Source organism: Prionailurus viverrinus, chromosome A1, assembly GCF_022837055.1.
Source record: "Prionailurus viverrinus isolate Anna chromosome A1, UM_Priviv_1.0, whole genome shotgun sequence".
Classification (NCBI taxonomy): Eukaryota; Metazoa; Chordata; class Mammalia; order Carnivora; family Felidae; genus Prionailurus; species Prionailurus viverrinus.
The window spans coordinates 17,403,126-17,419,169 of NC_062561.1; the positions used below are offsets into that span (position 1 = coordinate 17,403,126).

At 42.2% G+C, this 16,044-nt stretch overlaps 1 protein-coding gene across 2 annotated transcripts in view; it reads left to right on the plus strand.

The window, feature by feature from the left end:
• The window catches only part of FREM2 (FRAS1 related extracellular matrix 2), a 168,450-nt gene extending 160,205 nt beyond the window's left edge, over nt 1-8,245 (plus strand). Inside the window, exons 19-24 of one of the 2 annotated variants that reach the window (XM_047869874.1) lie at nt 1,242-1,369; nt 1,722-1,856; nt 2,854-2,980; nt 3,839-4,026; nt 4,235-4,381; nt 5,881-8,245. In XM_047869874.1, the coding sequence (XP_047725830.1) occupies nt 1,242-1,369; nt 1,722-1,856; nt 2,854-2,980; nt 3,839-4,026; nt 4,235-4,381; nt 5,881-6,393 (1,238 nt within the window). In that variant the 3' untranslated portion in view covers nt 6,394-8,245. Of the gene's footprint in view, nt 1-1,241; nt 1,370-1,721; nt 1,857-2,853; nt 2,981-3,838; nt 4,027-4,234; nt 4,382-5,880 lie in introns of those variants that run through there. The other variant, XR_007154629.1, reaches the window with a different exon arrangement.
• Nucleotides 8,246-16,044: the final 7,799 nt, after the last annotated feature.

A 16,044-nucleotide genomic window follows, 5' to 3' on the forward strand; every position in this document is an offset into this window, starting at 1 on the left:
CTCCCTCTCATCAGCTACATAGTCATCATTATGTACGTAGATTTTTGGAGAAAACGCAAAAGGGTGAAAGTAAATTTAAAAGAAAATTCTGAGTTCATTTTTGGTGGAGTCTGCCTTGGATAAAGAGCCTAGCAACAACAATCCCCTTCTCTGCTTCAATTCTGTTGTATGAGAAGTGGAATTTTAGGTCGTTTGTTCGGCGAGCCCTTCTCCGTTCACAATTATTTTCTAGACACTGTAAGAAACCTTTGTAACAGAGGCAGAAGTGGCACTTCAGTGTGATACTTACATTTCAGACATGGTAACTAATTATCTTTAATAAGGATTGGCTATGTCATTTTACTAACTGTGACAGCAGATTGTGGTTTGAATATCAACGAGGAGGCAGTCACTGAAGTCTTATGTCCAGGCTTTTTTTTTTTTATAAAGGGCATTTCATTAGACATCTTTTTTTATTTGATTCTCCATATCACTAAATTGGTTTTGCGTATTGTCCCTTTGACAACTGTTGTCAGATTGGAAGGGGAAAATAGTTCACTTACTGCCTTCTCCTTCCTTTCTTTTTCTGGGTTTGAGCTCTAAACAAAGGAGAGAATAGGGCTGAAATTCAGAAGAGAAAGAGGGTTCATTGTAGTTTTATGAGACTGAGCCGCAAGAAAAACAGACCCAAAAAGACTCATTTTGCTTTATTATAATTGACAGTTCTGGCAAATAAAATTTCTTGGTCTTTACAGGTCCCTTCCACATGTCTACCTTTCTAATAAACTGAATCTTTGTTTAGACACAATTACAGACAATCTAAGTAAAATTAGATTCCACTTATAAATTGGGTTTTCCCGGCTGTGTGGATGCTAATAGACGAAAACTCAGCTCATAGCCCCGGTGCACAACAAATGCATTCACATCAGCTTTTAGTGCCCTGCTGCCTCTCCCTGGAAAGTAGCCCTGAACTGTTGGAGCACAATTATCTGCACAAGTATCTCTTGATAGAATTAGAAAGTGGAAAAAGGCACTGAATTAGGAATCAGAGGGCACACATCCCAGCTGTGTGATCTTGGGAGAGTCACCATAATCAGTCTCGGCCCGGTTTCTCGGGGACAAAATGAGGGCAGTTATACCAACACCGTGACTTTGAAGCTTGGTGTTAAAAGCGAGCAATGTACGATAAGTTACTTTGAAAACTCTAATGTGTTATGTACTCTTTTAACTACTATACCATTATTATAATGGCACTTTTCTAGCATCCTTCACGAGCTCCATGATCATGTCGGCTGACCATCCAGGCCTGACCTTTTCCCTGCGCCTCATAAGGAGTGAACCCACCTATAACCAGCCAGTACAGCAATGGAGCTTTGTCTCTGACTTTGCCGTAAGTGACTCAGGCTCTTACTTAAGTTTGCTTTTCTGCTGCCTTTGATTACACCTCAGATTCTTTTTTTTTTCTTTTTAATGTAGTTTATTGTCAAGTTGGCTAACATACAGTGTGTACAGCGTGCTCTTGGTTTGGGGGGTAGATTCCCATGGTCCGTCGCTTCCATACAATACCCGGTGCTCATCCCAACGAGTGCCTTCCTCAATGCCCGTCACCCATTTTCCCCTCTCCCCCGCACCACCCCCCCCCATCAACCCTGTTTGTTCTCTGTATTTAAGAATCTCTTACGGTTGGCCTCCACCTCAGATTTTTACATGAAGAACATAAACGTCCTCTCTTCTCCTCAAAGGTGCGTGACTATTCGGGGACCTACACCGTAAAGCTGCTGCCATGCACTATTCCATCGAATCAAGAGTACCGCCTGCCAGTCACCTGCAACCCCAGAGAGCCTGTCACCTTTGACCTTGACATACGGTTCCAACAGGTGTGCCTCTTGGACTTACTTTCCCCTGACTTACAGAATCCCATTTTGTTAAGGTCACGGTCTTCTCAGTAAAAATAAATAAATTCACCCAATGACTTTAATTCTCACATGCCGAGAAAAAAGGAAGGCAGACAAGAAGGAAGCAAGAAAGGAAGGAAAGAGGAAAGAACTGCCCTTTATCTGGCATTGGTTCAGGATATGCAACGGTTGGGACACCTGGGTGGCTCAGTCGGTTGAGCGTCCGACTTCAGCTCAGGTCATGATTTCACCGTTTGTGAGTTCAAGACCCACTTCAGGCTCTGGACTGACAGATTGGGGTCTGCTTCTAATTCTCTGTCTCCCTCTCTCTCTGCCCCTCCCCCGCTCGCACAAGCTTTCCCTCTCCCTCTCTCTCTCTCTTTCTCTCTCTCTCTGAAAAATAAATAAACATTAAAATTTTTAAAAAAGTATAGAAGGGGTTTTTTTGTTCGTTTTTTGTTTTTGTTTTTCTTATGTGATCTTGTCTCCTCCTGGAGTTTGCTGCCTTGAGGTCTGAGAATTTTCCCAAGAGTTCTTCTGCACTTCTTTATCTTATTCTTGATCTTCAAGGAAAGTAAATATCCTATAGTTCATGCCACCTCAAGGGCCTAACTGCCATTATATATTAAAAGACAAGTGATGGCACTTTTTGTCCAAGAACTTCTATTAAGAGCTGGCCTTCCACTGACCTTGATATACCCTGTTACACCAATGGAAAAGAACTCAAGCAGTGCTATTTAGTCCCAGCCAAAAAATTTCACTTCACCAGGTCTGCCTTCTCAAGAAAGACAGAGCCAGTGTTATAATTACCTTCATTAGTTTGGTTGGGTGTGAAAATCGCAGTGCAGGCTTTAGGACTCCGCAGGTCCATGTACACAGCTGTGTGCGTGCGTGTGTGTGTGTGTGTGTGTGAATAATGTATTTATGCACCACCAGAACAATCAACAACACGTAAAAGGGCTTTTACGCTTGGTTTCAGGTCAGCGACCCAGTAGCAGCTGAGTTTAGCTTGAACACCCAAATGTACCTACTCTCCAAGAAGAGTCTCTGGTTGTCTGATGGATCCATGGGATTTGGGCAAGAGAGTGATGTCGCCTTTGCAGAAGGTATCATTTCACAAGGGGGACGCCTGCTCTGTTTGCCATTGCATCTGTTGGGCTTTGCTCTCTTGGGGTCATGTTTGAGAGGGGAAATTGTAACCCCAGCTATGGTTATGAGAATATCACTGGGTCTTTGCCACTCTGACGGGGATGGGGTAGGGCCACTGAAATTGTATGTATGTTATTGGATGGTTTTTCTTCTGGGGAAATAAATAATTTATTTCCATGTCCCTTACCTAAGTGACTTTTGGAACAAATCTAGGTTTGTTTTCTTCAGTCTTTTCTCAAGGTGCATAGATTCAAATCCTACAGCTACTTGAGATTATAAATGCCTCATGGGCAAGGGTTATGGCTGTCTTGTTCAGTGATGTCTTTCTAACACCTAGCAAAATGCCTAACACGCATGGCAGGAGTTTAGTACTAGCTGTGAAAAAGATGATTGAATACCAGGGAATTTCCCTAAACTCTCTTTCAAAATCAAATAAAGCTAACCCAGCTTTTTATCGATACTCCTTTTTTATAGACTTTATTAGTCTGCGTCTTGGCAAGTAATTTGTTTATCTAAAGCAGGCTTTAGCCACAGTGGAATATTATGAATATTAAACCATAGGCCAAGCCTGGAGGTTCTTCCTGCTACTGGCCGAGCACGGGAGGGTCAATAAATCTTCAGTCACATGTAGTCAGTTCTCAAAGTGGTGTTAGCCTGGGAGCGTGTGAGATCCTGAAGGTCTTCCAATATTCGATGCCAGATTAGGAAAAGAGGGAAATACCCTCTGGTGGCATTCCTGTCACAAATTATTTGCAGTGTCACATAGACACATTTTGCCATGTAACAGAAATAACATTGCCACGTCTCTGTTTCAGGTGATATAATTTATGGTCGAGTCATGGTAGATCCTGTCCAGAATCTAGGTGATTCCTTTTACTGCAGCATTGAGAAGGTGTTCCTGTGCACTGGAGCTGATGGCTATGTTCCCAAATATAGTCCCACGAATGCAGAATATGGCTGCTTAGCTGATTCTCCTTCGCTCCTGTATAGATTTAAAATTGTGGTAAGTGCTTTGACCCAAACAATGAACTAGGTAGACACTCAAAGTCAAGTGTTTTTGCCCGATGTTTAAAAACAATAGCATCTTTTCAAATGAAACCAAATGGTGACATTTTATACTTATACTGGCACAAAACTAAACGAAAGAAACACTCTGTACTTGCAAAAGTTGTCATTAGCTACAGCACTCCTCATTCTCTTGTTGCTTAAAGGACAAAGCTCAGCCAGAGACACAAGCCACCAGTTTTGGAAATGTCCTGTTTAATGCCAGACTAGCAGTGGATGACCCTGAAGCTGTTCTCTTAGTGAATCAGCCTGGATCCGATGGGTTTAAAGTCGACTCAACAGCACTCTTTCAGGTGGGCCAATAACAAGCCACTTACAACAGCTCCACGAGGACATTCAGGTTACTTCATATCAGAATGCCCCAGATGTCTTCTATTAAATGGCAGTGACAGTAATATTGCAGAAGTCATAGTAACATTGAATAAGGTAAGGTAGGTACGCCCCACAGGACCATATTGAGCACATACATGGTGAGCATTCTGTAAACTCTCATTGTTATTTTTATTAATGCCTCAACATTACTTTAGGTCCCTGTGTAAAGAAGACCCTCATTCAGGCCAGAATATAAATCTAAGTCTGATGGTTGGGAACTCTGCTTTTCTTCTTCAAAACTTCCTTCCTGTCGACTTTCCGTGACCATCTTTATTAGAGTGATCTTGTATGAAACGCTGGATTCCAAAAAACAAGTGGGCGCTGCTCATAAATCTCCACTCCCAAAGACTTTATAAACTAGGACAGGATGTCCTAACCTAGAGGTAGATGGTAAAGAGACCCACATGACCGTAACACTGAGCAGACAATTGAGAAAAGTTCAGAGATGTGTTCCCAGTGTGAATCCTTGGGGGAGCAAGTACACCTTTTAGGAAATTTACTGAAAATTGTCCAGACAGGATGGGCTGCAGAAACACATTATCTTTATTCAACCCTAAAGGAAGAATCTTAAGGAAGTATATTTGTTGTTCTGAGTACTTTTTTAAAATTATTTTTACTGTTAACACTCAAAGCATTTGACCCCTTCTAAATCCTGAAAGTTTCAAAAAACCATCAGAAAATCCCTTCTTTTCACAGGCCCTGGAAAAGCAGAAAAACTGACCTCTTCTTCGGTCTTGTGTGTAAATATGCAGCAAGACAAATCGGACGAGAGTCCTGAGGGTCAGAAGGTCTGAGTTCCAGTCCTGCCTCTGCCACTAACTAGTTGAGGGACACGAGCAAGTTACTGCTGTGCATTCTTGTTTACTCATTGTTGAGATGAATAAGTTAAGCTGTGTGATATTTAAAGCTCTTTACAGCTCTGACATTCAATGGCTACAAGTCACAGATGACCAAATACTTACCGGCACACCCTCCCTCAAGAGTTGCACAAAATATTTTAGAGTGCTCTACACAAAGCCTTGTACGTACTATACGTGCAAAAATAGTCAGTAGATTCCAGGGCACCTGGGTGGCTCAGTCAGATAAGCATCTGACTTCAGCTCAGGTCATGATCTCACGGTTCGTGGGTTCAAGCCCCACGTCGGGCTCTGTGCTGACAGCTCAGAGCCTGGAGACTGCTTGGGATTCTATGCCTCCCTCCCTCTCTCTCTGTCCCTCCCCTGCTCGCATTCATCAGATCTCTCTCTCTCTCTCTCAAGAATGAATAAACATTAAAAAAATTTTTTTGAAATAGTAGATTCCTTTTGCAGACTAAAGTCTATTATCAGTTATTGTCTCTGCCATTAACTTCTCTTGCAATAGTCATGCAGTAGGTTGGTATGGTATTTAATTTTCTAACAAACAGAGCTGTGTTTTCTAGGTGGCTCTGGGCCGAGAGTGGTACATACACACCATCTACACAGTAAGATCGAGAGACAACGCCAATCGAGGTATTGGCAAAAGAAGCGTGGAGTACCAGCACCACTCTTTGGTGAGTTCAGGGAAGCCCCGGGCAGGAACCAAGGGCCGGAAGAAGAGGGAGATGAGGAGCCCACCCCCGCTGGCCTGGGAAATAGGTGCTGAAAACAACCGGGGAACAAACATCCAGCACGTCGCCCTGGACCGCACCAGCAAGAAGCAGATCCCCCGAGGGAGAGTTCCTCCTGATGGCGTCCTCCCCCGGGAGCTCAACCCTCCCAGCTCTGAGGTCAGCCTGGTCACGGTGGTGGGAGGCATCGCCGTGGGGTTACTCACCCTCTGCCTTGCCGCCATCACAGTGACGATGTGCCAGAGCAAGAAGGGCGCCCGGAGAAAGGACGCCCTGAAGGGCTCGGGCAGCAGCAAGCCCATGATGTCCCCACAGAGCCACCACAACGACAGCTCAGAGGTTTGATGACCACAGGTGGATTCAGCCTTTTCCTCAAGTGCCTCGGAAAGACGATAGAAACCCAAATGCTTCCGTAAACAGCAGAGCTTTGGGGACTTCTGCTCCGAAGCTGCTCAGAGGACCTGACCGGACTACTGAACTTGGATTTGAATTCTGTCTACTCTTTCATGCGTCACAGAACAAATTCAGACCACAGACCGCATCTTTCTTCTTGCCCAAAAGGCAACCTACGCAGAGCCAGCGATGGACCGCCAGGGATATACTTCACATTTAGGCATTTTCTCCACACAGCGGAGACAAATCTATTCAGAGGTGCTACAGACTCCGTCAGAAGTTTGAGAGGAGTCTATTGTTGCTATGTTAGTCTGAACCTTGAAGGTGCAATTATCACATCATTTATTCACTGCCTAACAGTTTATTACTAGGACGGTTTAATTGCTAGTCTGAAAGGATGATAAACACACTGTTTATTATGACAATTTTTCTAACAGGCGAAGACGGCACGGAAGTATGACCAGGGATAGCTCAACCCATAATTCACCTCTTCTACTACATGGGAGGGAATGGAAGGAAAGAGAGAGGGAAGTAACTGACTAGTTTGGATTTGAATTATGGTGTCCTTGTTTTATTTGCTTATTTAATTTTAAATTAAACCAAAGAATATGTTCCATCTGGAAGAGATTGTTGAAGAAAGACTTTGCTGTTATATAGTGAGAAGTAGTCGAGTTCTTGCATGGTAGTATACCTAATTGGTGCTCAGCATTTGTGGGAAATGAGAGGGTTGGTGGCGTTTGGATGATGAAGAAATGCTATAGCGTTAGATTTGCATTTGGAAGACAATGTTCTCTAAGAACTGAGCCTAGATATTTGCAGTATTGAACCCACAGATGATAATGAAAAATATCATTACAGGTGGTGGAGGGAGAAAGTGATATTTATTAGCATAACGTGTTTAACCAAAGTGCCTCTATACACATTTGATAGAACATTTTGCCAGATGACATCTGAGGTTAACCCTCAGAGTAGCACAATCACATAACAATGTCCAGAACTCGAACTGGCCATAGGACATTTCATTAACTTGCTAATCAGCATCTGGTCTAAGCCAGGGGACTCTCTGCCACTGGCATTCCAGAGGTGGTCTTGGAGGTGCCTTCTTCTTCTTTGATCCAGGAGGAGAGTAGCATTCTGTGACATCTGCAATTCAGGGAGCTGGTGCAGTGCGATCCCTGAGTATCTGAAAATGTAATGCTTAACACCGCTTACAGTGTTAAAAACCAAGAAACATAGGGAGTTTGCTTGGCAAGGCTCCTGTCGCCTTTCTGGGAAAAAAAAAAAATGTGCTTTTACCAAATGGCAGAGATTTCGGTTGGAAAGGGAAGGAAAATGTCAGTGGTCTGATGACCAGTCTTCCAAAAGCTGGTAAATGTATTTCAAGCAAAAAGAAGGTCGGGAGAAAAAGAACCGTGCCTAAAGACTAACCAACCCTCAAATGTCGCCTGGAATCCCCTTTCACTTGCATCCATAGCCTGGCCACACTGGACATCTAGTGGAATGGATCTTACCCGGTGTCTGTGAGCACCAACCATCTCTTTATTGGAAAGAAAAAAAAAGAATCTACACTGGTGCTGAGAGAGAGAGGTGAGAAGTGTCTGATACTCGCCTCTCTTCTTTTGGGCAGCTCTGCACTTGACATTCAAAGTCTTTCAAAGAACATGGTGGAGCGTAGTCCCCTTCCATTGGGGAATTTACAAATATCACCTATTACTCAAAGGTGTCCCCCCACCCTGGGACTTACATATAAAGTACTGGATGGCCCAGGAGTTCAGTTGTCAAATAAACATCAGTGCTTTCTTAATTGTCCCCTTTCCTTTTGCTTCGCATTCTGGCGGATGCTTGGCTTCAGTTATCTCGTAACTAGTATAGGCATAAGCGTGAATGACGCAGCTTCAAATGTGTGGACTTCTCATGACTTAGCATGGGGTTCAGTTCACTTAGATAGTGAAAGCAAGTACCCTCAATTGACCTTATGCTACTTTGGTAGCTTGGGTGCTTCAGAGCCTACCGTGCGGTCTCGGGCGTCTCTGTCACCGAGTGTAGTAATTAGCGAAGCATCGTTACAACATGTCTGTTTTGAGCCCTTGGGCCACACTGGCTTTGTACCAAACTTCACTCCACAATTAGTTTTTCTAGTGAGATTGCCATATATAAATTGGAGAGTTTATACAATACAGGACATGTCCATCCTTTCTTAATAAAGAAGTTTCTTCCTTTCCACCCATTTCCTTCTCTCTTTCTCTCCCTTTCTGTCTTCTTCTTTTCCTTCCTCCCCTTGAAAACAGAGAGTCTGTGGGAAATAGGCAGATACAGCTTTCTTAAGTATAAAGTGTTTGGATTTCGGCATCATTTCTTTTGTATCTATTCACTTAACATGTGATTTAATATACATTAATCATAAAAACTCTTTTTAGTGGAAGAAAGAATCAGGCAAAATGCTTTATTGTTCAATAAAGCAGACCCTTTTTTTCAATATTTTGTTTTTAGAGAATTATGCTGGTATTATCAGATCCAATTACATAAAATAACTTCCCATAGACAACAGGATGTAGCTATAATAGCTCCTTAGATGCTCAGTAGCTTCTGACCCTAATTAAAACAAGATTTTCTTGATGTTGCATAGTAAACCCAAAACACAAATATATATATATATATAGAGAGAGAGAGAGAGAGCGCCTTAGTAGCTCCCCTAGCATATGAACTATGAAGCATTAAAATACGTAATTATGTTTTAATCATGGTTTTACTTGTTCCAGTTCATTCCCTCTGTTAACATTTACTAAATTCTTTCCTAGAATTAGCCACTTTGAGAGATTACACAGAAACCAGGATATCCTCCCTGCTCTCAGGCAGGATATGCTCAAATGTGGCATGTCTCTTAGTCTAAAGGAATCAAGATTTACATTAGGTCCTCCCCTGGACCAGGAACACACCAGGCGTATCTGTGAACCACAATTTAAAATCTCTCCAGAGCGCTGACAGTGGCTGTAATCTTTTTCATCTGAAAGAACCCCACATGTTACAGATCATTCTGATTGTGGATCTCATGCAAAATGTTTCAAATCAATAATTTAATGGAATCGCCCTTCAGAAATCTACACAGAGAAGGTACGTTGCAGGGATGCGGATAGCCCTGTATATTCTTTTCCTCTGAATGGAAGACATGCCGACTTTATCCCAAGAATGGGATATAACGCATAAACTCTTGTTCCAGACCGTGAACATCCCCAGTACCTCCTGAAGTGCACCCTCCCACAAGCCTCCACAGTGTTTGAACAGTATGAGTAAAGGTCAACTGAAATTCTGCCATGCTACTGCATAGCATTTGTGATAAGAAGGACGGATTCTAGGCTCAATACGAAGAGATTTAGTTCTATAAGCAGCAAACAACTTCTTTATCAAGTCCTCTTACCTCGAAGTCTTTCCCAGGGAACCGACTCCAAGGTCCATTTTAAAAATGGAAATGGAAGGGCGCCTGGGTGGCTCAGCCGGTTAAGCGTCTGACTTCAGCTCAGGTCATGATCTCATGGCTTGTGGGTTCATGCCCCACGGCGGGCTCTGTGTTGACAGCTCAGAGCCTTGAGCCTGCTTCCGATTCTGTGTCTCCCTCCCTCTCTGCCCCTCCCCTGCTCATGCTCTGTCTCTCTTTCAAAAATAATTAAACATTAAAAGAAATAATAATAAAAAAATAAAAATAAAAATGGAAATGGACCTGTATGAGAATCATGGAGTCTTTCCTCGTACAAATTGGTGCTAAGGGTTAAAATAGTCCTAGACTGAGAAATAATAAAGTAGCAATAACAGCAGAATGTAATGACATTTAGATTTTTGAAGTTGGAAATTTGATTTCTGCTACTCTTTTGAAAATATCTATTTAGTTTTGGCTGAGAAACCAATTTAGTCCTTTAAAAAGAAAAAGAAGAAAATATCTTTAAAGATGCAAATGTTTTACAAATTTGAAATTTACATAATTGTATGCATTTGAAAACAAGTGAGCTATGATTCTTTGAACAGCTTTCATCTCTTGTAGCCATGATAGCAATAACAAAAGGAAGAAAACAGGTGTCTTTACTAACCCTAGGGCAAACGATGAATAGGGCTTAAATGTTCAATCAGTCCCACTGCAACGCCTCAGAAATGTGCGAGTTGGCAGGAAACTATAAATACTACTATTATCTTGCACACACACAGCCACATGTGCATCTAAAAACAACCAAAGATCTCATTTCTAGAAAAAAAGACGGCCCTAACTACAGTTTTAACTGAAATGGTTCACATGGAGATTTTCGAGAAGGTCAACAGAATGGTTATTTGTATAAACATACCATTGTGGGAAGTTTCTTGGACATTAGTTCAAAGGTTGATATGTTTCGTTAAGATTTTTTTCCTGGTATTGATTCTAGTGTTGCCTGGTAAAGATGTAAACACTTTCAGAAAATATCCATAGGTTCAAAGTTTCTCTCACTGTCTAGTTCTCCTTGTTGCCATGTCCTTTGATGTTAAGAACAAAAGACAGATTTTGGTAGTTATTTTGATTTTAATAAGGCATTTAAACATAGAAGTTCGTGGTATTTTCTATAGTTTTTTTTTTTTTACCAGAAAGATTATACAGAAAGTTTTGAAGTAAAGAATGCTGATTCCCTCTTGAACTAAAGTTGATAAAACAAACTACTAACGTCAGCCTCATTCTGATTTAATTTTATTGGGGGAAAAAAATCAGAATATTGAATTTGCAAACTTTTAAATAGTGTTGCTTTCTTATCTTTCAAGTACATTTTATTACTTTTTCCCTGATATTTGTTTGTGTGTGTGTGTGTGTGTGTGTGTGTGTGTGTTTGTTTAGTATTGTGTTTTAGTAAAAATCAACATTAAAAAAAAAAAACTTGCTCTAGCAATGACATCTACTACTTCCTTCCTTGGTTCCTTCCTTCCTTCCTTCCTTCCCTCCTTCCTTGGTTCCTTTCTTCATGGACTAGGTTTTTTTTTCTTCCTCTGAGATTTGTTTATCATTCTTCCTGTAATGCTTCCCTTTTAGTTTTGAAACCATTGCCATTTTCACTACGTAATTACATATTCTTATCCATCCGAAAGCTAGTAGGTGAGCATAAGACGTGTGCACTGTCCTTTCTTTATAAAATGTTAAGGCTTTTGGATGAAGGAAAGAACTCCCTTCAAAAGATCAAAAGCATCATATTGAATAATGTGATGACAATCTGTGCTTTGATTCTCTCAGTAAAGGTTCAACACTGACATTTAAGATATTTTAAAAGATCCCTTTAAGGATCTGATTGAGTAAAAATAAAAGGCCAGAGATCACATATATGAGGCTGTTTTGGATGATTGAATACTTTGCAACGAAATAAATGGCAAAACAAAAATACTGTTAAAATGTTAACAGCATCGAAGTGTTTTAAATTGTAATTATTAAATGCACAGTGTTCTTTTTACAAGGAGCCAGATGTTGCCTACACCAATTACACGATCCTTTGGATACTCTAAGTGAACTTCTACTCCAGGTATTTATTTTTCCAATGTTTGGATCGTCCTTTCTAAGAATTGTCAGTATTGCGCCTTAGAAAAGAAGAAAGTAAAGAGAGAAATGTAAATTTTTAAGAACTAACCTTAATAATAAAAAGCATGATAATACAAATCACTTAAAATATAGAAAAGCAATTACTGGTAAGAATAAAAGATCATTTCTGTAAGGGCCAAAATAAGCATATTACAAAAAGAAGTACAAAGCAGAGTCTGCTTCTGTCGTTTCAGGAATTCAAGTTTTTGGCAAGGTATTTTTAAGCCCATTTGCCTATAAAAGGAAACTTCAGCCTGGACAAGGAGTTGTGTGTTTTATAATTGTATTAAGTGCCTGCTTCCTTCCCCAAAGCCCTCCAGAGCACTCAGTAAATTTATATTTATCCAGCCACTGAGCAGCATATCTGTGTGTGATGGAATTATTTGCAGAACTTAATAGCCTTTGTGATTTTCCCATGGGAACTCTTCAAAAGCTAACGGGGGTCTAGTTTTTTTGTTTCTTTACTGGGATACTTCATATTTGCTGGATATCGAAACTTATCCTGGGAAACCAATTATGCAAATAATCTGGAGCCATTCAGCCTTCAATCCACGTCTAAAATAATTCTTGCTGCCACTTGTGTTTCATAACTACCACTGTTTTCCATCAAAACACATCACATGTTTCATATAAATAAAGCCCATATAAAAATAAATGTGTTAAAATGGTCAAATGATTGTGGTTCATTCTCTGGTTTCAACTTCACTAAAAATCAACGAACTCGTGCAGTCTGCAATGAGTGTCAGTTATTTCCTTCCTGGGTCTGAAGCCTGAGCTCCTGTAGGCTTCCAGACTGGGACATGTGTTCCCACGAATTCTCTGATGCTGATGGAAAAATACAGCCGCTCCTCAGCGGGACCTACCTGCAGGATCTTAGTGCTTATTCACCAGTTGTAGCGGGTGCAGACACAGCCAGAGGCCGCCAGGGGCAATGTATACTTACAGGAAACGATATATTTAGGGAACTGACTCTGTCCCAAGGAGCAGGGTGTCTAGATTCTACTACAGTTATGAAGCTGTGCCCAGCTACACTGATAAGGATGAGTCAACTGATCGGGTCCATTGCTGAGAGGCTGACAAGGTAGTCTGGTTGCCTTTATGCGAACTTCACTCAAGTCAATGATGATCTGATTTTTGTCTGGTCACATTTTTAATATGTGGCCACCAGAATGCAGTACCAAAAAGAAATGCAAAGGCAGCCTCTTAGAGCCATAAGAAGGATTGTGTTGAAGGATTGTACTGAAGGATAATCCCAAGAAAAGGGCAACATACACAAAAGATGGAGCGGAGGGCTGGGGGGAAGAAATGGCCACATTGTAGCAGAAAAGCTATGATTGGTCTCAGAAATGATGGATTCAATTCTTCTCCACTATAAATCTTTATTTTATTTTATTTTATTTTATTTTATTTTATTTTATTTTAGAGAGAGAGCGCACAAATGGGGAGGAGGCTGAGGAGGGGACAGAGAGAATCTTAAGCAGGCTCCATGCTCAGCACAGAGCTTTGACTTGGGGCTAGATCCATGACCCTGGGATCATGACCTGAGCCAAAATCGAGAGTCAGACACTCATCCGACTGAGACACCCACACCCCCCTCCATCTTCACTATAGAAGAAAAGAAAGAAAGCCTGTATGCTAGGAAGTTTCCAAGCTGCTAGGGACAAATCCTGGCCTTCAAGAAATTGGAGAAGAGGACCAAGGAAGGGAAGGCTCATGATCCAGCCACGCCAGATATTGACAGTGGGAGACAAGATCATGCCATAAAGTCGTAATCACCCCAGAGGGACGCAAACTAAGGGAAAACCCCTCCCTAACCAGTATGAGTGAATGTGGACCTGACTAGGGGGGAGAAGTCATCAGGAGCAGAGTTAGGCCAGTCTGAGCCCTCCCTACCCAACAGCCATGCCAGTAAACTGTGGCAGAGGAAGGTCGATAGCAATTTTTGAAAGTCCTACAATAGACTGAAAAGCCTTTCAAGACGTCATGATCTCATCCTAGAAATTGAAATGTGACTAATTGCGCAATGGTTAAAGGTGGTAGAGAAGACAGAGTAAGATTATATCCAAAGGAAGTAGACACGGGTCAGAGACGATGCAGGGTACCAATCAGGGAGAGAACGTTTGGGGAAAAGTGTCTGCAAAAAGAGGGAAAAGTATCTCCCCAGGATTTCCTCAGAGTCCGAAACATACAGTAGCTGGGGCCCGACGTGGTTCTGCCACTTTTGATGAGGACAGGAGCCCCTCCCCCCTCCACACCGTCACCACCACTTGGCTTGAATTCTAAAGAGATCACTACATCGAGAGGCATTGTTATGACCCAAGGGTCGTAAGAGAAGGCCTCAGAGGCAGTGGCATGAATGAAAGAAGTGTTGTTTATAATTTATAGACATGATTTTCTGGGGGTGTGACCTACACAGAGTATGATTTTCAGGGACATTTTATGCACATTAAAACAAGTGTCTGCTCTGTGTAGATAAATTGGAGAAAATACTTTCTCTATGGAGACATTAACCCCAGGCTCATAATTTGGTGTTTTCAAATGGAAGTTTTGTTACTATTCAGATATGACAAGGCCAACGGATCAAGAAACAATTGCCGTTGAAAAGAAAGCACATGATGCTCATAGGCTCCCAAGGGAGACAGGCCATCGCACCACAGGAGCCCCACACACGGGAGCACCAGGGTCAGTCATGAGGCGGAGGGAACAGGAGAAAGTATGGGCAAGAGCCTTACTTGTAGTCTTTATGGACAGAAACAGCCAAGGCAGGATAAGCAGGATGAGGTTTAGCTGATTTGAATAATGTTAATGGAGGCTAGGGCGTAGTGCTGTCTCTAAAGTAATTATTTTGTGTTTATTTTATGTTTGAGATACAGGAGAGAGAGAGAGAGAGAGAGAGAGCGCGCACGCGAGCATGAGCAGGGGAGGGGCAGAGAGAGAGGGAGACAGAATCTGGAGCAGACTCCAGGTTCCGAGTTGTCAGCACAGAGCCCGATGCAAGGCTTGAACCCACAAACCGTGAGATCGTGACCCCAGCCGAAGTCAGATGTTTAACAGACTGAGCCACCCAGGTGCCCCGTGCTGTCTCTAAATATCCGGTACCTGGCCCTTGGAGGATTGGACGGATGGATAGTAACCCAGAGTATGAGAGGCAGTTAAAGAAGGTGGTTGGGGTAGGGGCTCTGGATTGCTTGGTTCGCCTATGAAAGGCATTAATTTCTAGGAACTGACCAACCCTCTTTGAATCTGTCTTAGGGGCAGAATTAAAGTAGATTCTAGGGGCATCTGGGTGGCTCAGTAGGTTAAGCATCCAACTCTTGATTCTGGATCAGGTCATGATCTCACGGTTCATGAGTTCAAGCCCCCGCATCCGACTCTGCACTGACAGCACGGGGCCTGCTTGGGATTCTCTCTTTTTTTCCCTCTCTCTACCCCTCCCCTGCTCATTCTCTCTCTTTCTCTCTCTTTGCCTCGCAAAATAAATAAATAAAATTTAAAAGATGGAAAACGAAAAAGTAGACTCTAGAAGAAGGGCCGGGATTTTTTATCTGGACTCCGTGGTATTTAATTATACCCAAAACCAGAGCACTAAGAACAAAGACTTTCAAAACCAAAGTCAAGATTTGTGTGAGAGTTTTGTGGGAGGCAAGTCCTGACAAGAAAACAGAGAGAAGGGTAAAAGCTGACCTATTCTAGTATCAAGGGATTGTGTGAAGGATTAAGAGCGAGAGAGAGAGAGAGAGAGAGAGAGAGAGAGAAACAGAGAGAGAGAGATGGAGAGAGGCTAGGAGCCTGGGAAGCTGATTAGGTCGGGGGATTACCGCAAGGGCAAAAGAGGCATCTTGCCCCTCCCCTACCATTGCCCATTTAAGACCCAGGAAAGAGATCACCCCTGCAGGAATGCCTGTTCCAAGTTCAGGCACAGCCAAATACACTAAGGGATCCATGTGTGTGATGCCAACGACCCCCAGAAATTGTATTGGCCCAGCATCTGAAGGGCAATCAATGGTCAGAACAGCTGGGGACTCCAG